We start from the raw sequence: 22,095 nt of genomic DNA, 5'->3' as shown, positions 1-22,095 counted from the left end.
CATAATTTGCTCCTGGTAAACCAACCTGCTTTTCATAAGAAAATCACCCTTCTGCTAGAGATGCCAGTACAGACTGTGTAATTTAATTTGTGGTTTAATGGGCTGTAAGAATAAGGGAAGTGCTCTGCTAAAAAAAAATTAATGGATGTTCCGAAGGAGATGGCAGTGCCAAACAACTGCAGGGGGCTGCTGCCCTGCCTTGATCATCTGCCTGCAACAAGTAGGACCTGGATTCCAACTCTTGCAATGAGCCCTGCTGGTCTGTGGCCTGCCTTTGGCAGCATTGTACCTTTCTACACCTAGAAACATGAAAGCAGTGCCTTCAAGATCAGGAACTTCACAACTGGAATCTGCCTTCTGCCTGAAAGCAGGGCAAGTAAGCTAAGGAACAGGTGGAAAAACTGTTCACAAGTGAAAAGAAATGCCACTCACAAGTAATGGAGAACTGAGTCAGCAGGCACCCACAGTTGCAGCTAGTGGGCTGGAGTTGACATAAGTTACAAAAAGTACTGTCCCATTAGCTGAGAGGACTTCCATGTCCAAGGGCAGCACCAGGGGCAGCCCTGGCATTCTGAATTATAACCAGGTAAAAACATTAGCTGACAGAAATGGGATCTCCCCTCACAAAAGGGTTGAATGAAAGAATGAAAGAAAAATTTAAAAATTTTAAAAAAGAGAAGGTGAAGGCATTCTTTGAAATGTGATGTTTGATTACACAGTGGCCTGGTCCTAAATAACTTACTCTAAACAACTTTCTGGCCTCATGGTGTTGCAACTAAACCCAGTCTTCAGTCTACCTACCATAGGCAGTGCTAATGGTGGCGCAGGGATGGAGGATTTCAAACAATGGCCAATTTCAAACAGTGGCTGAACACTACACACAAAACAATTTAATTAAAATCACTGCTTATCATCAGATTTTTTTTCTTATCATTAGAGGTTCACAGATATAAACCCTTGCCCGTACTGTGACTCCCGTGAGTGACAGAGAATGACTGTATACTTGAATCTCATAAAGTATCAAGCTTCCTCTGGATCTTATCAAATGTCACAACTATCAATATTTATTTGCCTTGCCCTGTCACTGGTTTTAGTGAGGAGGCACAAGGGACATTTTAAAGCACAATGGCAGACTCAAGTGGAATTACCGTGACACTGTTTAGATAACATTTCATAACAAAATGTCTAGTTTACCCAGGGAGAAACATCACACACCTGCCATCCCAAGTCTTGGAAGCTAACGTAAAGCTCATGCTTTCTGCACGCTGTTTTTAAGTCACTGCTGTTGTAATCTGTTAAAAGAAAAAGAACAAAAACAAGAGTTTAGAAACTAAAACAGGCAGAGCATTGCTGGAGGGCACAGCTGGCCAAATGTGTGCGTGCTGTGGGCTCAGCAGCAAGAAATGATGAGCTCCCTCAGCAGCCAAAAGGATAAGGGTGTTGAGGGACATCCAAAGCAGGGCTGAAGCTTTTAAGATGCCTTTGGGAATGGAGGAACCCAAGTAACAGTGACTCAGTTATAATTACTTCAGCTGCCTTCAAAGTGCTTGTAAAACACCTCCAGTAAAATGACTTCTTAAAATAAATCTACTCCTTCAGCCCGGCATAGGTGACATCCCCACTGGGTGCTCACCCCACTTCCTCAGCTGCGGTTTCCAAGGTGTGCCGCCCTAGGTGGTGAGCTCAAACCGCACACACTGAGAGAATTACAGCCCCAGGAAGGTTAATCATCACCTTGTTTCCCTGTAACAGTTAGCAGGAGTCCTTAAACAGCTAAGGTGTCCTCTAGGCAGGGAAGTCCCCATCTCTCTCTGTGTCTTACCCCTAGCCTTCCCCAGACATCACCCCATGCACCACCTCCACCCTTGGACCTTTACAAACCATGCTCTGAAAAACCTGTTTCTCCTTTCCATAAGCTGCTTATCTGCAGATGACACAGAACTTGACATGCTCTCACCATTCACTTGCTCCTTAGTGCCAATACTTCACCAGAGTGGGAAGGCAGGGTGCAAAGCCCTGACCAGAGACCTTCTCCCTTGCCATGACGCAATGTATGAGGATGTTTCGACCATCAGCTGCTCCTGATGACCCCACAAAGTGCAGCTTTTGACAGAGTGGAATTTCCCATTTATATTTGGAAAGAGAGGCGGCTCCACATGTGAACACCTGGAACCACAGAGGAGCTGAGCCGTGACAGTGGGGCCTTTCACCTCCATGTGGCTGCACAAATCCAGCCCTGACGGGTGGTTGCTGATTTTGTCACACCTCAGGTGGCTGCTGGACCTCAGCAGAGCAGCCACAGAAACCACCTTTGCAGCAGAGCAGCTTGGCCACCAGCTACAGCTGCTGAACCCGTACTGTGCACTCCATGGGAAGCACAAGAGGAAGAGATGGCAGCAAATTCAGCCAAGCAGTGTGGGAGCCCATGTTTTCCCCGTCCATGTTTTTCTCCTATGCCTTTCCACAGGGGCCTCCTCCTCTCTCACACACCTCATTTGCAATTAAAGGCGCTTCTGTCAGCAGGCAGATGTCACAGGCTGATGTGCCTGCCTCCCATTGCCCTGGACCTTTTGGCTTACCAGCCCCCTGGTGCCCCTAACATGGCTTGAAAGGTCACCCTTCCAGTGCAGCTTCCCCCAGATGCAGCAGCTGGGATAGAAAAATATTTTTAGTGACTTTTTCCTTGGCTCTGAATAAGCCTTTCTTTTGCTTCCCTCCAGCACCCCCCCTAAGTTTGGGAACTACAAATGCAAATATTTATTCAAAAGAAAAACTATAATACTAAAAGCACATCCAACTGACATTAAGGGCAGCACAGCAGTACAGCTGGGTACAGTTAACACTGAGGGCTGAAAAAAACCCTACACCTCAAACCCAGCCTCCCAACCACCAAAGATTAGAGAGTTGTTTTTAGAAGCAGCTTGGGTTTTAAACTCCAAGGATTGCATTTCAGACTTTCAATAGCTTCGCTTCAATCACGGATTTAATCAGGTGAGCAGAGCTGGTTAACAGCCTGCTGCAGTATAAACATTCACTCTTTCAGGAGCACACGGTAGCAAGGACAGAGGAGAGTCTCTCTATTTGAGCTTTCCATTTTCAAACCAGACATACCCAGAAGAAACCAGGGTGTGGTGGGTTTTTTTCAGATGAAGCTTTTCAGTCCCTGGCTCAGCCCAGGAGCAAATTTCTAGCATGAGATGTTTTGAAATGATCTGGTCATAATGAGGGGGAAAAAATGAGCAGAATATACTTTTAGTGATCAAAGGCTTTCCTTTAAGTACCTGAAAACACAACTTCATTGTTCTTCAATGGGAAATATGTAGTTTGCTTAGAGGAAACCATCTGTATTTGGGAGTTACAGTGGAGTTGATCTATTCACAACTGAGTGGGCAGAATGATGCTACATTCCAAATCCAGCTACAATTTACCCAAATCTGCTACAGGAAAGGGGAGAAGGCAAGGGAGGCAGAGAAAACAGGAGTAGGAAGGAAGGCTGCAAGCAATCACAAGTTTAAGAAAACACAGGGGTGGGGAAAAAAAGCTGCTTAACAAGCTACATGAAGCAGAACATGTTATGAACATGTCCTCTCTCACACTGCCCCCAAAAATTCGCCTCAGCTCACTGGTTGGAGTCACCTGATTCACACTCTGCATGGAGCGCTGGCTGCTCTCCATCCAAGGCAGATGCAGACAGTTCTATCTTCTCACTTGCCCAGACTGAGCCTTTGCTTTCTGAAACGCCAGCATACTAAACATCCCCTCTCCCTGGATTTGCACTCTTCCCTCACCCCTGAGATCCCCTGCCCTCTTTTCTTGTTATGTGTTTGCCTACTATGTCTACTTCATGGAAGCTACTTTAGCCCAGCTTCAGGGGTTTTACAAACCTTTAAGCAACCTTAGCAGTGGCTTTCTGAACTGGAGAAAAAAATGCAGCAAAACAGATGCACATAGTCATGACCCACTCCCTACAGTTAGGGGCTCAGCATATGCCCTAGAGCCACGTACATTGAATGTGCATCCAGTTATGGGCCTGAAAAAAGAAGAATACACACAGTCAAGGGGTTTTGGCAGTGAGCTAAAGCTCACTGAGCTACTGAAGTTGGCTTCCACGACACAATTTCTCCAAAGCCTGGAAAGCAGCATCAGCTACCCCAGGCCAGCATGCTCAGCTGTTTTAGCCCAAACTGCCATTTGAGGTGGTTCAGCAGTGCAAGATCCAACTGGCAAGAGGCAACAGGGTTCATGTCTCTTCCTACCAGCCCTGCAGCAAGGAGCCAGGAGGGCCAAGAGCAGGCAGCTTGCAGCAGGGGGGATGCTGCAAACAACTTCCATGGGGCCAGCTTACACTGCCACAGCACAATTCGTGAGGATTGTTTGCCAGAAACCCTTAAAATCTCTGAGAGTTTAGAGAGCTGCTTTGGGAGTTCCTATAGGCTCATTGTGGGTTTAGCAAAATCATCTCTATTTTTTCCTCTGAACATACCAATTCAGAAATACTAGCTTGGCATTTACAAGGCACTGCATTTAATCATACTGCAAACTATTTTGTCTAAAACAGAGATTTAAAAAAACCCAAACCCCTAGTTCTGCACTTAAAAATAACTCCCAGAATAGTTAAAACAGCACAGTTAAGATGGCTTGTCCCTGCAGCTTGTTTGCACTGAATGTTGTCTGCTTTCACCAGGCCCCAAGTCTGACTTTCTGCGAGCACAGATGTTTCTCTTAAGGCTGGACACTGGCATGTGTGTTGCTGAAAAGGGCAAGAGAATAGCCTGACCCTAATAGTCTTCCTCCTACAGATACTCATGCACTAACCCTAGATTTCCTATAACCTCTCCCACGTTAAGTGCTGGCAAAGAACATATAAATATTTACTGAGGTCGATCCGAATGAGAACACTTGCTGCTCCCCAGGTGCCAGTTTACCAAATTCCACACAGTAATTAATTGCTTCGTGATTCAAAATAGCTTTGACAGAGGTCTCTAAGGCCAGCCCCTTCTTCTTGGTGTTTGACTTTGGTGATTTTCCCGGATAAAGCTGGTGTAAACTGATCACACACTTAATAACAGCCCACTTCACATGAAAGTGATCTGCTTGGGTGGGAAGAAGGGGAGATGTTGGGCTGACATGAACCCCCATGTGAAGGCACAAACAGAAATGCTGGCCACACTGCTCCAGTCTGCATCCAAGCACTGTGCTGAAGGGAAGATTGGCTGCCAGATAATGAAGTTTGTTAACAAGATCCTTGCCATCACAAAAGCATTTGGCTTTATTTGACTACAGTGTTTGTGCATACTGCCCTTTGCGATATTTGGTTCCCGTACACGTGGGAAAATCTGTCTGGTGCTATGCATGTCTGCTGGAAGGAAAGGCCACTTGGAGGGCCTCTTCATTTTTCATGGAGCAAGGGCCCTAGGATGGCTAAAGAGAAGGACTGGAAAAAGAGTTTTGCTTGACTTTCACTCAGAGCAGCAAGCACAGCCCAAAGTCAGGCGTTTCAATGCTCTCCATCAGGAAGCGCTGATGGAAAGAGATATGCCTGAAAGTTGACTTGCAGAAGAGAAGGATTATCGCCATCAGACAAAGAGATAGGCCTGTGCAGAAACTGTAAATCATGGAGGTGGCTGTATGGCAGAGGGTCACCATCTGTTATGCTGAAGACAGTCCCCATCTCTTCAGTTAACCAGAGGGTCAGTGTGGAGTCTGAGAGAACAAGCTCAATCCACTGAAAGATTCAGCTGAGTGAGGGGCTCCAGATCTTGCAGACAACAGCAGAGAAACACCTGCACACTCCTCCCACCCACCTCGTTCCTCCACGTCCTGGGCCAGAGTTGGCATGTGATCTTCTGACTCAGCAGGTGAAAATACTTCCTTTTCTTCCTGCTCGTCCTCCTTCTACAGAAGAACTGAGCTTAGCTCCAGGAATGTACTGATGCAGGACTCTATGTCAAAGCAGTTTATAACCGTGGGTGTTACTCAGTTCTGCTTTATACAAGCCGATCATAATTACGTGTTTGTAATACAGGGAAATAATTATTCTTGGCAAAAAAATACAGATCATTGAGAATCTTATGCCACGGCCATAGCCTTAGTATCTGAGCTCTTGGTACTGACTGCAGGACAACAACTGCATGTCAAAGGGAGCATAGTGGGGTCCCTTTCCCACACACAGCAGCATGCTTTCACCTAACTCCCGGTTCACCAGGTCCGGTACCAGCCCAGCAGCACACTTCAGGCACTCCAAACTGCAGGACTTGAAATTCCTGCCATATTTAGACAGCAAATAGGGCTTTTTAAACCATACTGCCCCAAAACAACTCACAGGATCTTTAGGAAAAGGGGTTCCTTTTTGGACTGAAAAAATCCTGTGCATTCACTAACATAGAGAAAGGAAGTTTTAATCTACCAAAAAAACCATCAACACCAAACCACTTGCTCTCAAGGAGAGAAACTGCTCTCAAGCCCTGGTAGGCAGCAGCAATTCTAGCTTGAGGAAGAGCACAGACCAAAAATTTGACAAGACGTAAGATACAGCAAGAGAGGAAGATGCACACATGGGGAGATGCAACCCAGTTCTGCACCCGCTTTGGGTCCAGATGCATCAGGGCACCCTCAGAAGAACTAGGCAGCCTTCAGGGCCATAGACGTAGACATCCTCACATTTAAAAAAGAATTATAAAAAAATCCTGTGATCTCTTTAATGCTAAAAACCTTTATTGGTCATTGGTGCCTCTTGGGCTGTTAAATCAACCACTTCTTAAGGAGAACAGAGTCTGAGAGTTATACACTTACAAAGGGAAACAAGCTGATGTAGTCTCTCTTTTCTAAACACAGAAACCAACCAAATATACATCTTAACTTTAAACTCCTCTCCTTTCCCCCGCCCTTAACAGTCTCAACTATACCTTATTGTCTACTGAAATGCCAAATTCCAGGTTTTAAATTAAAGCTGGCTTTGAGCTAGAAGAGCCCAAAAAAACCCTTGAGATCAAAGAATGCCAGCTATTTTTTCCCTTTTTTGTCATTTTAGAATTTTATGACCTGATGTGTGGTGTAGTCAAGAAAGCAGCAATGTAAAAATGTCCCTTTTGCCCAATGTATCTGCTCCCCCTGGAGCTTTGAGTCACTTTCCCTGATTTAAAAATATGAAAATTTTGTTTTAGCAAACTAATCACGCAGGAAAGTAACTCAGTAAGCAGCCGTGATGCCCAGCTTTAAATCTGCAGCTTGGAGACCTGAAGGAAATCAGGACCAAAGCAGGTCTCAGAAATTTGGACCCACAGAAGGTGCTGACAGAGGGCTCTCATGCCAGATTAGATGGTAACTCCTCCAGCAATGCCATGCTGGCAGTGGCCAGCCTCCCCTGGGGAGGCCAGGCTGCAGGACTGAGTCTTTTCTCCTGCCCTTAAAATCCATGAAGCCTTATTTCACACTCACACTGGCCCTTGCACAGCATGGGATGGGAGCCCATAGTCCCTCACCATGATGGGCTGGAGCAATTTGGCTGAGTCAACACATGGCCATGCACAGACCCTGGCCACCAGCCCTGGAAGGGCTCCCATCCTGGCTCTGTTCCCTGCAGGCTCCCACTACCATGGCCAACATGGAGCAACCTCAGGTGCAGGATGGCTCACCCACAACCCAAGCATTGAGGAGCAAGTGAAAGCCTACAGATTCACACCAGCTACGTTTTGGCAGTGCTGGCTCATCTCCCTGTGCTGCGACTGGACATAGACTAAAAAATACAACTGCCTCTCTTCCTTGGGGCATAGTCATTTCTAGAGACGGGAAGGGAAGGGATCCTATTGGAAATGAAGGGGGCAGCATAAGCAAATTAATCAAGTAAATTGGAGTGAGCTAAAATGTTTCAAAGGAAAGAAGGTACTAAATGAAGAAGGACTTGCAGCACTGTGATGGAGGGCAGAGTGGCTGGAAAACAGGTAAGACTTAGAAGACAGAAGACTCTCTCAATTTGCATAAAAATTTCAGAGTTATTGTATTGCCCCACCAGCCCACAACAGCACTCATAAGGCTGCTGTAAAACACCTGCAACATGCAACCTTTCCACAGTAAACAGGAAAACTTCTTTGCCTGTCTGGAAATATGCTTCACCACGTATACACTGATGTTCTCACAAGGTTAAAAAAAAAAAAACAACTCGAGCTGTTCTACCACGTTTCTTCCAAAGAAATCTGAAAGAGGACTCTGCTGGGAAAGCATATGTGCAATACCATAAATCTCAGTGCACACAGAGATTGAGTCTTTCAAATATTGCACTTCACTTCTAGGGCATAATCCTAGACAAATACTGCATAGCAAACAACCTACAAGCACAAGAGTTGTGGCTAAAATATCTCATCCCCTTGAAATAAATGGGCGCAACTTCACATGGGGGTCTGGACTCCACCCTGGATTCAAGAGGACTCCTGTAAGTCTATTACGTGAGATCTCCTCTTCCAACCCCTTGCAGATGTAACCTATTACCCCAGGGAAGAGCATCCCACCTTACAACCCTCTTCTTGCTTCTTTCAACTCCAAAGCAAATGAAAACATTACAAGTCATCCCAGCTTGTGCTGCATGATTACCTGTGTTACATGATTACCTGTGACACTTGACACCCTGGAAACGTCCTGAGTCTGGGTGGAGCGGTTCCGACTCTGCTGCCTGCGCCTGCTTGTCGCTGACCTAGTGGTCCGTAGGTGAACTTCGCTCACTTTGAAGAAGGCCACCATGAAAGGCTGTTTGTCATAAGGGCCATCTCGCCCTACAAGGCCTGCTTCTCTAGGATTTACACTGAAACCTTCAAACCAAACAGTAAAGTGAATGTTAGAAAAAAGAGTGCAGGTGGATTGCTCCTTTCAGCATCGCAACATCCCCATAAGCAGTGTCTCTTTTCTTCTTGCTCATACTCTTCTTTAAACACTAAACATTCCTTTCCTGCCACCACGGCCTATAGGCATTGTTACAACAGCACTCCATCCTGGACAAGAGACTTCACTGCAGCATCTGGCTCTTTAGTATCCCTTTGGCATCTCTATTCCAGTTTAGGCTTTTTTTACTCTATATAACTATAAAGTAAAAAAAAATTAACTCTCTATTTTCTCTACTCTGTTATAAAGAGTTATATACATAGATATATACAACACAATGCCCAGATGTGTCACGAAATTAGTTCTGCTGCCTGTGAAACACAAGAAGCAGACGTGAGATTAGGAGACCTCTAGGGAAAGCAGACGGCAAAGGGATGGTGTGCTTTTGTCAGGAGCAGAGGAATGGGCTCTCAGCCCAACTGGGGAGGTAGAGGCTGGCACTAACATTTCCTCAGGGAAAACAGGGGACAGCCCCTCTACTCTTACTTCACATCACAGGTGTACCAAACTCCAGCATGAAGTGACAGAAAGAAAACAAAGTTGGAGACTACCCCAACCCACCTCCACCAGCTCATCCTGGTACTGTCTAGAGATACCTGACCTCACTTATGGGAAAGACATGACCATCATGGGACAGCCAATAACTGACAGCCCACCACTTATGCCCTCAGACGCCCTGCTCATGGTGTTGGCTAGAGCTGCTTAGTGTGCCCACCCCCCCACATCCCAACTGGGTTCTGTTAGCACCACTTCTAGACAACATCCAAGGGACTCAAGAGGTGACTAGTGTTACCTGGCCCGTAACCTACCATCCCGGGTCACCACACTCAGCTGCAGTCCCATGTTGTGCTGAGGGTTCATCACCCACATGTTACTGGTCGCAGTGACATCAAACTCCAGCCAGCCCTCCTCTGATGCCCACACTGCCCGTGTGTCCAGCAGAAACAGGTCAGAGGCCCTGCAGAGGAGAAGCGTAATGAGAAGACTGTGGTGTCAGCGATCTTCTACCCTGGCTTTTGCCGTTACAGAAACAAAACCTGAAGTAGTTATAAGTTATGTTAATAGCTAGGAGAAAAAAAAAAAAAACAATGCCCCAAATCTGCTAGCGTGTATCCAGAGTTTTGCCATGAGATGCACATGCTTTCACATATGAAATTCAGGATTACATTTTCTAAGAGGAAAGCAACCCTACTCCTCAGGTCTGTCCACTTCTCCACCAGCAAGGGATTAGTAAGGCTCTCTTCTTCCTGAAGAGTGTAATGCTAACCCTGGCAAGACAGTGGTCAAACTACCAGCATGTCCAGGCATTCAATGGCTTTTGTCATAGGGGTTTCATGGTATCAACCTGCCACATGTAGGCCTACCAAAACTGACAAAAAAAACCCTAAAAATCAACTAACAGCCAAGCATCAAACAGTGAAAGAAAATGAACCTCTAAAGGGCTCTAAAGACATTGTTCTAAGGCTTATCAACAAGGATTAGAGTGCCTTGTTCAAAGGTTGCTGGTGCTGCACCTCCTTCATGGACTTCAGCTTCAAATGCTTTTAGGTCTATACCATTTTTGCAGCGTCAAATACTCACCCAAACTCAGTTCAGTGAAGTCAGCTGCAGAAGCACACAGAGAAATCCCATGTACATGTTCTTGCTGTATTACAGGCATAAGTTTCCTGTCAAGAAAGCTGCAATTCCTATCCTTAACCTGTGGCTATCATCACAAAACAGATACCAGGTGTCAATCCCATCTTCATCTGTCTTTCCCTCTTGCACCTTTTTTTCTAACAGGAACAATGGAAATGAGAAAACAGAGTACCTGTCCCTCCTACCCATCAAAGGTTAACTTCAGAAAAAAAATCATTTTGATTGAGTTATATTTTATTTTTGGCCAACTGCTATGTCATGCTGCCCAGCAGCTTGGCTTGCATGAGATCACACATGGAAAAATAAGCACTTAAGTATATTAGGGCTCCTAGTGCAGCTATTTTTACAGCATGGAGGCTTTCCTCCACCTCACTGGTAGCTGCACACTCTGTGGTTGACTCAACAGCCTTTCCCACAGGAGTCTTTGCCACCACTCCTCCAATGGAACAAGGGTTCAAGCTCAACTCTGACCTTCACCTCCAGCAGCAGCAAGCAGCTAAGGCTGGCCAGCTGCTACATGTTTTGGAAACCTTAAGGTTGAGAGATTTGGGCTTTCCCAGGCAGAGTATATAAACTGAAGTGTTGCTTAAAGACAACTGCAAGCAGCAGCTGCAACCACTCGTTCCCTCTCCAGTTTGATGAGAGGAATGAACTGCTAGATCATTCCCACCTCTGAACATGACTTACACATCAGGCCTCTCCAATGGACAATATCTGAAAAGGGGTTTTCCTAGCACCTGTTCTGACCTTCCCCCTCACACCAATTGCTTTCTGATCTCTGTAACAGGGTAACTCTGTGACAGAGCTACTCTAACTCCTCTCTACAGAGAGCTCTGTAAGAGTAAATGCTCTTGAACACTCAAACACATGGGATTAGTCAGGTCTACAAAAACATGAAGAGGAGGCTGGGAGCTTATATTCCCATTGCTTTGCCCTTTGGGAAGGCACTTGGACAGGGGGGAGCTGTAAAACCAAAATGGGCCACATGGCATCATGTAGCCCATTCCCCTGAACTCCAGGCAGGGTTAACTGCATCCCTATCATTCCTGAAAGGCATTTGCCTCACCTGATCTTACAGGCTGCCAGCCTCCAGAGCTCCATCATTTTCCCAGGAAATTGAATGGGTTTCACTTGAAACATTTCATGTTCTTTTTTTTTTTTTCCTCTATTATCTAACTTAAATGTCACAACAATATCCCCTTCTTATTAAAACAATATCTTCAGTCTCTCCTTACAAGCCACGTTTTACAGACTTTGACTATTCTCATTGCTCTTTATCGACCCAGCTCAGATCAAGATCTCACTGATGCTGAGTACAGTGAAAGGATAATCTTGATGTGTCTCACAGACTGTGCCTCTACTCATACATCTCAGGATATGATTTTGGCTTCTTCACAAAACTCACACTGTTAACTCACGTTCACCTTGTGATCTACTATAATCCTTAGATTCATGCTGCTGAACCGCAAAGGACCCAGTCACTTCCTAGGTTGTATTTACATTACTGATTTTTCATGTCCCAATGAAATTGTCCTTTCTCCCAAATCACATTCCCTTCCCACCTCCCCCTCCCCTGCCCCAGACTGAACCTCCACCATTATTAGATCACTTAAAACACAGACTTGCCTTTCTATCGGTGTCCCCCATTTTAGTGTCCTCCACAAATATAATAAGCAAACTGCACAACCAAAGTACAGTCGTACCAAACAAGAATGATCCACTTTATCCCAGTCTGTCACATTCACTTTGGAGAGATTTTAATTCCTTTGCAGCACGAAGAAAAATGGACAACTGGGTTTTCCAGTCCAGTTAACTTTTTGCAAAAAGTCTCATACAGGACTGATTTTCAATCAGCTCTGCTATTCATAGAATCATAGAATCAATCGAGTTGGAAAAGACCTCCAGGATCATCAAGTTCAATCCCTGATCCACTACCACCGTGGTTACTAGACCATGGCACTAAGTGCCACATCCAGTCTCATCTTATAAACCTCCACGGACAGTGAATCCATCACCTCCCTGGGCAGCCCATTCCAATGTCTGATTAATCTCTCTGTAAAAAATTTCAACTGATTTTTGCATTGTTTGACTGGATGAAGTCAATGCTGAAGGTTCATCCCACAAGTACTTTAGGTCATAGTAGATGTATAGGTAACACATCTGAATACTTTCTGTTTAAACCTGGTTTTAATTAATATTTGTCACCCAAACCTCACCATGCTGCACAGAATTGCATATAGTTTCTTACGAGTTTTCATTTTGGTATGAAGGTTTTAAAAGAATATTCAGTCATCTATTTCCAAAGACAAAATTAGGGAGGAAAGAAAGAATTTACTCACATAAGAAAGAATTTCAACTATTTAACTGAGAGCCTCTAAGCACTTCCTTTATTTTTTCCAGAATAGAAATCTTGTACATCTCTCCCCCTTTAAGAAAGTCACCTCAAATTTGGCCAAGCAGTAAGTACTTGAAAATTCCTGCCCAAAAAGGTTTAATAGAGATTCAGAGCTTAGCAACAAAGTTCTCTGGACTTCTTGTATTCAAGGAACATACTTTCCCCTTCTTTCCCCCTTGGTAAACCAAATACCATGCATCACCTGAGGGGCATCTGCTCTTTCCTACAAGCCATGTGTCTGAGACGAGATATCTCTGCTACTTCTGCAAAAAAAAGCTGTATGGTGTCTGATCTTGGAACAGAGACTGGGAGATCTCCCAAGCTAGCCTTTGGTCGAAGGGAAAAGGGAAAGGACGTCAAAAGGAAAGAATATCTCATCTCTCTCTCTCTAGTCAAAGGGAAAGAATATTTCATTAGATGGGGAAAGGTGGAGGATTTTTTGTAGTCATCATTGCATCACATGCAAGGAATAGATGGAGAGACCCTGAATAAAAGCAAACATTCTGCAGAGAAAAGGGAGTAGAATGATGGCCACCACATCTCTGTGAATTAGGCCCATTATTCCCAACTCAGCATCTCTCTGCTTCTAGCAGTTGGGAAACTACTGGCATCTTCCTGCACTGATGGCTCCCAGAGGGCTACTGCTGCCATTTGTGGCAACACAGCTGCCAACAACCATGCTGACAGATGTCAGTGATGAGAATCTACCACTTCCACTCTTGCCCCAATGTTCAGAGGGAAACACACATACGCAACTGCACTTTTTTTCTTCCTCCAGTTCTGCTTTCTGAAGACTATAGAAAACCCATTTATTCCATTCCTCTCCTAATAGGACTACAAAAGAAAGACAGGAAACATGAAAGCTAAAGCTGCTGCACAGCCTTATTACCAGTCCTGATGCTGGATTATTGGCTGATTTTGGCAGTGACCACTTTTGCCAACAGTGTTTGCTTAGCAGGTCCACACCCTATGGCCCAACCTATTACAAAAGTTGAAGTGCATACAGCAGATGAGCAGGGGTTTCCTGCAAGCCAAAGGGCAGTGCTGGAGAAAGGAAAAAATTAACATCTGAAAGTGGCAACTAACCTACTGGAGGAAGTTGATCCTCACCAGTATATGCATGACAAGAATGAGGCCTTACAGCCATGTCCAAAAAAGAAATAGTTTAGGAAGCAGTCAGACATCATGCTGAAGAGCGCTAAACACAAGTAGATGCAAGCCCACAGTGAAAGAAAAATCTAAGAGTGGACAAGAAGGTGAGAAACGGATCATATACTGAGCAAGCCACATAAAACAAAGTATCGAATTTCTAGTCATTAAGTGATGACATTGATCCCGTGCAGTGAGGCAGGCAGTGACCTTCCAAGAGGAAGCATGCAACTGAGGACATGGTCATCTTAATGGAAGGATATTTGAAAACTTCAGCATTTGAGAAAAACAGAGGCAAGATGGAACCCGAGGGAAACAGGAAGGGAACATGAGGAACAGGAAAAACTAGAAAAAGAAAGGCTGGAAGAAATGTTTGAGCCAGCATCACTGAGGAGACAGGAAGGAGCATAGGCTGAATAAAGCAGAGTCAGTCCAAAGGTTGCATGCCCAAGCAACCTCAGATGTCAGAGACATCACAAGACCTCTAGCACCTCCACAGGTCTTTAAAATTCAGTGTACAGAAGATAAATTTCATCACCAAAACAGGCAGTTTCTTAACACTCTCTCTGCCTAAACCTGCCTCTGGGTTTTTACACAGTTACTGCCATCTCATTGTCACTAAGGTGCCCAACAGCCCCATCTTTCTTTTCAGTGTGCTTAACCATCTGCATGAATTCAGTTAATGATTTCCATAATAAGGCTGCTGCAGGCATAATATGTATTAATCTTAGATTATTAAAGGGAAACAAGTGAATAGGAGAAACTGAGGCCGTGAGCTTAAACAGCTTTCCTGATACAAGAGAGGATATTAAATACAAAGATGCAAATTAGAAACTCCCAACTTGAAACAGGAGTTCTTTGTTCTGGATTAAGGCCCTAAAGTATGGACTCAAGTACCAAGAAATAAATGGGAGTGTTTCCATGGCCTTCAGAAGACTCTGGAGAAGGATGGAAAAGCAAAGGTCAACAAAGCAATCACGAGTGGCTGCAATAAACAGAAAGGAGAACACAGTTTACCAGAGAAATATGGCCTGTGTAATTCAGAAGGCAGGATTTAGCTCCAGTGTCCTCAGAGAGTGAGCCGATTTGTCAGATATAAATATCAAATGTAGCTACTATTCTTAACGCCAGCATCCCAACCATGTACTCAGGGCATTTATAGGTGAAAAAGCTTGCATTTAACTTCAGTGCTTTTCCCCCCTCTAAGATAAATATTTTGTTAACTGAAACCTCTGTGTAAACCTTTCAACAAAATGTCTCTAGGTGTTAATTCTCTTTAATTGAACACTAATTAGATTAGAATTCAGTCAAATTAGTAACCAGGTCAAGTGGTTTCTCTTACTTACTATACTTAGTGAAATGTTCACATTAAAATAATTTTTCTGTTCTGGATACACATTACAACATGGAACTTTGCTACAGGAAAAACACCAAAGCTATAAAAAGCTAAATTTAAAGAAGCATCTGTTGAACTAGTTTTTTTAGCTTCCCACCCTCCCTGGCCTTCTTTCCCTGACCAGGCAGAAGTTTTACCAGGGAGACAGTGAGAACAAACAGAAATCTCACCTTCAAAATTACTAAGTTAAAGGTCTCTCATTTTAATTGCATATCTTGGAACAACATTTTTGGCCCAACTTCAAAGCCTGCAATTACCCAGGTGTTTAAAGGATTGTTACGCATCAACAGCCATTTACCAAAGCATTAATTACTATAAGTCTCTAAAACTTTCCTCGGCTGAACCTTTTTGTTTACTTTTCTTCAAAGACAAGTTGACATAATAGTCTAGACTGCCTAGCAGCAGTTTCTCAAAAGGGAATTTTGCACAGAAGTGTGGAATCTACATTTTAATTAACGCTCTTTCTAAATACTCCTCTGCCCGCCTCAGGATCAGAATCTTTAGTTTGCACTGACATCAACTTTCTGTAAAAATTATCCTGTGTATAGCAAGCTAGCAAAATTATTCCACTATTGAAGGACAAATAAATCTACTTGCAACTGACTCAGTCTTAGAGAGTTAAACAGAACTCCACTTAGATAAAACTTTGAAATCGCAGCCTTTTCAAACCTCTACATCCACCATCTTGCAGTAGATGTAATTCCTACTTCGAGTTTAAAAGTATTACTTACAGAATGAACTTTATGTGGAGCTCCCACAGGATGAGGTATTGCCAAGAGATGCAATACAAAACCTTAACAACTAAATGACCAGTAGTCCAAAGATTCAAATGCACCATACAAAATTTAATTAATCAGTGCTCCTTTGTACAGAGACCCACGGGCAGGGAAATGCCAGCCCCTGGAATGAGCTGCCATGGAAAGCAAAGGCAGTCTCTACTGGAAAGCAAAGGTAGTCTCTATTGTTTCATGAGAAGTAAGGCTCAGTTTAACTATCTTGAAAAAGTTATGCCATCTGTGGGCCAGAGGACCAGGAGAGACATGCACATCCTATAAGAGCTTCTTAGAAACCAGGAAGGAAATACAAAGAAATGTCAACTTACAAACGAAGTTCCTTCCAAGGTGGAATAGAAGACCAGCAGCTGGGCACTAATTTGCAAGGATTGCCAGCCAGCAGAGGAAAAAGCACAGAATGGAGATGCTGGGAGACACTCTGGAGGGGGTTCTGCAATTCAGGACAGAGAGAGGAAAGCCATCCTGGATGTATCCAGACATGGGGACACGCAAGAAGGGATAGATACGCTCAACCTCACACCTCCACTTCTCTCTCTGAAAAGAGTTGCCCTGGGCTGAAAAGGCTGCCCTGTATCACTGCATGCCTCATCCTGGCTGCAAAATCTGCAAAGGCAGGGGGTTAAGTCTTCCAGACTCACTGGAAGAGTAGCAGGGTGAAACATAGGTTTTAAGGCTGAATGTGGCAAAGACTGGAAAATCAGAGCCTAGACCTACAGGATGTGGTCTCCCTACACCAAGAATATGGGAAGTTCAGCCTACAGGTCTGTGATAATCCCCAGAAAAGCCAATACAGATATTTGAATGCAAAGGTGTCCCCCTATTTCCAGCTTAAGGTCTTGAGCTTCACAGATCTGAGGAATGAACATTTTACCAACAGGAGCAGTGAAAAAAAGAAAAAATCATCCTAAGTCACAGGGATAGGAGATATATTTCTTTTTTTTTTTAACTACAATTCTGTAAGAAAAAGGGGTATTTTAGCAGTACTGAAGGCTACAGTACTTCAGAGTTTCATCCAGAATAACTTTGACTTTCAAACTACTCTAAACCAACCAGCCCAAACCACAACAAATCACACACCCACAGTGGAAGTTGAATTGAGATGTGGGCAGACACTTCTCTATAGCATCATGGAAACAGCTCTATCATATACAAATATATACACACTATATACAAATCTGACCCCAACTTGAAACAGATTGATGCTATCTTTGTCATTTGTATTACACAACCCATTCCAAAACCCAGTTGAGGACGGTTATTTATTTTCTAAGCTATAAACACTGCCGTTGAATCAATTTGCCCTTTAGGTTAGAAGCTCGGACCACATTTGTATAAATATCCTGTTGCAAAGAGGAAGACTTTATTACCACTATAACTGGCAGCTAAAAGCCAATGAGTGCCTTAACCCTTTAGGAATTGTGTTCAGTAGAAGAACATGGTCCCCAGGCAGTCGCTCTGCAGGGCTCACTTTTGTCCACACGTGTCTTATCATGTAGGAGGAATCTTTCTGACCGTCATGTCCTCATATTTCATTCTGGGTGCAAACGAAACTGTTTAATAAACTTTGACCATTAAGGTACCGTATCTTCCTTTGATCACTAACATAGGCCACTGTGTTTTTCATAGATCAGTTGTTTGGACAGTGTGGGAGTGTTCTGAGGTCTGCATTAGCAGGATATTTACACTTGAAAACATACTGATGATCCAAACCGAGGACTAACATCTTTGATCAACCATAAACTGCCTTCCCTAGTCCTGACCCGACACCTCTCTGGGTGAGAACATGGAAGTTTCAAGAACAAAACTGTTTAAATAATGAGCTGTTTTCAGGGACAAACTCATTTCTTCCCTTCCCTTGTAAAGGTCTCACTTACACAGCAAGTGAGACTTCTGAGACCACTCCCAAGTGGTATCAGAAATCACAGAGGGCTTTGCTGATTCTTCCACAAAATCCGTGCTACACTTTAGAATCAAGGCAAGCTGCAGGGCTTAGCTGTGCATTGGTACTGCATAAGGCTCTTGTCTGTGTAGCTCTTGCCTGATGAAACTAAACAGTCTGTCAGATATGGTCACGGTGGGACAACCACCTGGAAGCTGATACCACTTGTCCTCCTAAATTGGTGCTTTGGCAAACGTCCCTGTTTTCTGCATATTTCAAAGGGAAAAAAAAAAGAAAAAAAAAGAGGGAAGAAAAAAATCCCACCCTAGTGTTCAAACAGCCTAGTCTCTTAAAACTCTGGGCGGTCAGAAGCTGAAGGGCAGCAACATCCGGCAGATGTATCGCCTGTTCCCTCTCCCAGCGTCAGCCCCTACAGCCCACAGCCTGTTTCAAAACCCAGAGTCATCCCCCTCAGAGCAAACCAGATGTCACCTCAGCCCTATTTGGTGAAGCCTCTTTTCCACACAATCCGAAATGCTCACCACTGATGGCTGGCCACAAGCTTGACCCATCCTGAGGATTTCATTAATCTCTTTGCATCATCCCACTGACAACTCCAGCAGCTTGTGTTATGACAAAATGTGGCCGTTAACTGCGGTTTGGTTAGAAAACAAAAGCCTAGTTTCTAGGCACTATTTTTCTTACCTTACAAAAGCATGGAAGGAATGGGGAGATGAAAATATTACTGACACAAGTGAGTCACTATTAAAAATGTTTTCTTTTTTAAGAGAGAATGTACTTAGACCACACTGTCCTCAATGTGAGTTTCATTGCCTGGAGTCCTCACAAGTATTTTTTTTCTTATTTCTGATGTCTTTGAATGAGGAGAGGGTCAAATTTCTACCCAGAGGTTTTATGCTATTTCAATCACCATTGATCTCTGATTGTTCATGTTCTCTCTGCTTACAATCCTGTCTAGGAGACAGTCTCAAATGGGCCCATGGTCCTTGCTTTTAGCTTTTTCTACAAGTGGCAAAAATCAGTTTGATAATTCAGCAACTGGTAGAAATTTTAGCCTCAGGCTTGGTTCTGTTTTCAGCCATCAGGGAACAGCCAGCAGTGCTTCACAATTCCGTGCAGCAGCGCACATCTGGGCTAGAGTCACACGCTCATGCTTTTACTGTCCAGATGAGCTTTTTTTTCCCTTTGCTCAAGTAATACTGAATTAAGCCACTTCATTACACTTAACTGGAGCCAAGGGATACTTCCAGGCTCTAAGCTTTGGTGAAGATTTGTATTTACTAAAGCTTTCTCTTATCTCCCACCCTGCCAAAATTTTTTCTTCGAGAGAAGCAGGCAGGTTTCCCTTTTTTTATATATATGTTCCCCCAGAGGTGCCTGCTGCCTTTCTCTTGTAGACTGATGGTTTAAATCCATACATGCAAGCTGCCCAGTTAAAAATTATTTGCACCCAAAAGTATTTTAGTAGCTACCAATAACCACCTCAGACAACTGTTAACCTCATAAAATCCAAGATCAACATGGTGTCTTTGAACTTTCTCTGAAGACTGCAGATGTTCACTGAACAGGCACCTTCTGCAGCCTTTAGAGATGAATTTTCCTGACCAGAAGGAATATTTGTCAGCAGAAAAAGATGAAAAAAGGCGCTACATCAACTCCTCTGTCTCACCTGCTATTCACCAGCTAGACTTCAAGATCCATACAGACTCTTCCTTATGCAATAAAATGTCATAAAATGTCAGGAAATATCAGGCTCTTATTCAAAACCATTAGCCCAAAGGAAGCATGACACAACTTTTTTAGTAGAGTTTTTTCAAGTCAAAGGCGGTTGTTATTTTCTGGCTCAGAAGATGTCTGCTAAAATTCAATGGAAGACTTACAAATATTTAGCAAGTTCCTTCAAAAACCAGTGCACTCTTTTTCTTAGAACTTAACCTTCCAGTGTTCTGAACAGGAAAAAGAAAATATTGCATTCCAAATTAATCCACTGAGACAAAAGGGGGAGAAAAAAGCATTTGGGACTTTTTCCCCCCCCAGTAAAAGCAAGTAAGTGAATTGATGATCAAAACCCAAAATGACTCAGAAGAATATAGTTCCTTAAGGCACACCAGAAGAATCTGAGGCATTTTTCCTCTCCATGCAGAGATATTAGTGAACAGCTAAATACCACTTTTTACTATTTGTTTTCAAGAATGTTTACAGGCCAAAGTCCATGCAGGACACCAATGAGGGTGAACATTTGAATCTATAGCAGCAGTAGCCTATGGAGTCAGACCTCAACTGACCATAACACTGAGCAATAAGCAGCTTCTACTATATCATTTTAACTGTCTTTTAACACCTACATATATTTAACATAAAAGGGGTTATTTATATGTATATATATATGCATATATATACAGAGAATACAAACCTATGCATGTATTTATACAGAAGCACATACATTTTCATATGTGCTTTTATATTTTACCCGTAAATGAAAGAGTCCTTTAAGCTGAAAGGAAAAAAGGGTAGAAAAGGGCATGTCCTTTTTACAGCTGCAAAACTCTCTGAGCCATATCTTGCCCACCTCTGTGTGGATGATGTGACAATTCCCACAGACTCATCTGAAGCACAAGTTGCTTTAGCCAAACATCTCCCTCCTTCCCCCCAGTAAAAATAAATAAATAAAGAAGAAAAAAGAAACAAAAAGGGAGCCTTGAGGGACTGGATGAGTCAGAGGTTAGTAATGAACTACAGACACTCATCCCTCGGTCAGTGGTTCACGCCTAGCCAATGTCAGGAGGGACAGTGAATTGCTGGCAGTCTGGATCTGGAGGAAGCCACTATGATTCCCAGTCCCAACAGTGGGATCCCCTCAGCATGGCCGCCAGCAACAGCAGAAGGAACATGATGGAAGGGAATTGAAAGACCCAAAATACTTGCCAGCTTTGGACAGAGACCACCCTGGTGGTCCCCACCCAAGCTGCTGCCTCTACTCTGTCCGTAGGGAAGTCTCTAGCACCCAGTGATGTCCAGCACATGCAGGTGCCAAAGTGCCCAGTGCCAAAGGATGCACATCACAGCTTCACAGAGCAATCTGATTTTGGCATGCTTCTGGTATGGTATGTAAAACAAAGACACAAGGTTGTAGCATCACTGCTGCACACAGTCATTTTCAGAACAGAGTTTGTAAACTTGTTAGGAATGGGGTATATTAGGGGCCGTATCCTGTACTTTATTCTCTTTCCTGCAATGTCTTATTTGCTTGCTCAGTTTACTCTGAAAAAAATGTTATATAAACATAAAAGTTGACAGTTCTCCTGCTCTGTGCCCTGCTTTGGTGACCGTCACAGAGCAGAGTATCAATTGCTTCCACAGACACTTGGCAGAGGTTTTCCTCCAGCTCCAGAGGTGGGATCTCTGTTTATGGAATCTAAAGCAGACCAACACTTGCCATTTTTTATTCAGTGTGGCTCTAAATGAACAATACAGCTAACATCTATGAAATCTGCATGACAGTCTGGAGTTCCATCAGCTCTTGATGTAACAAGTGGGCATTGATGTTAACATCCTAAGCAGCAAGAACGTTACTCCTGGAGGCACTCCAGCAATTTGCAACTCGAAGCACAAAGGGAAGCACAACACTGATCTTTTAAAACTCACACCTTCCTCCCCATCACCTATTCACCCAAGTATTTCTCTCCATTTCCCCAGAGGCCACACTCCCCATAGAACAATCACAAGCTATTTAATCTTGCCTTCACAACTGCCAATCATGAAAGGCTCATGGTGCCCCAAATGGTACCAATGGAAAGGCTGGAGAAAGAAGGAGCAGAAAGGAAAACATCCATGAAACCTTCACAGAGAAAACAAATGGAGCTTTTTTTTTTAGCACTGCTGATTTCTTTTTTTTTAATGCCTGCAGCAGAGGAACAGTTACAGTACTGACCAGTAATGAAACCCTTTTGTA

At 43.7% G+C, this 22,095-nt stretch overlaps 1 protein-coding gene across 1 annotated transcript in view; it reads right to left on the bottom strand.

Moving 5' to 3' along the window:
* BMP6 (bone morphogenetic protein 6) overlaps window positions 1-22,095 on the bottom strand; it is an 88,419-nt gene that overhangs the window by 2,636 nt on the left and 63,688 nt on the right. The window contains exons 3-5 of the mRNA XM_017808583.1: window positions 9,681-9,829; window positions 8,604-8,801; window positions 1,216-1,292 (exon numbers count right to left, since the gene is read on the bottom strand). Of these exons, the coding sequence (XP_017664072.1) occupies window positions 1,216-1,292; window positions 8,604-8,801; window positions 9,681-9,829 (424 nt within the window). The remainder of the gene's footprint in view (window positions 1-1,215; window positions 1,293-8,603; window positions 8,802-9,680; window positions 9,830-22,095) is intronic.

Source organism: Lepidothrix coronata, unplaced genomic scaffold (genome assembly GCF_001604755.1).
Source record: "Lepidothrix coronata isolate B3197 unplaced genomic scaffold, Lepidothrix_coronata-1.0 Scaffold23, whole genome shotgun sequence".
Classification (NCBI taxonomy): Eukaryota; Metazoa; Chordata; class Aves; order Passeriformes; family Pipridae; genus Lepidothrix; species Lepidothrix coronata.
This window is presented reverse-complemented; position numbering and strand designations above follow the sequence as displayed.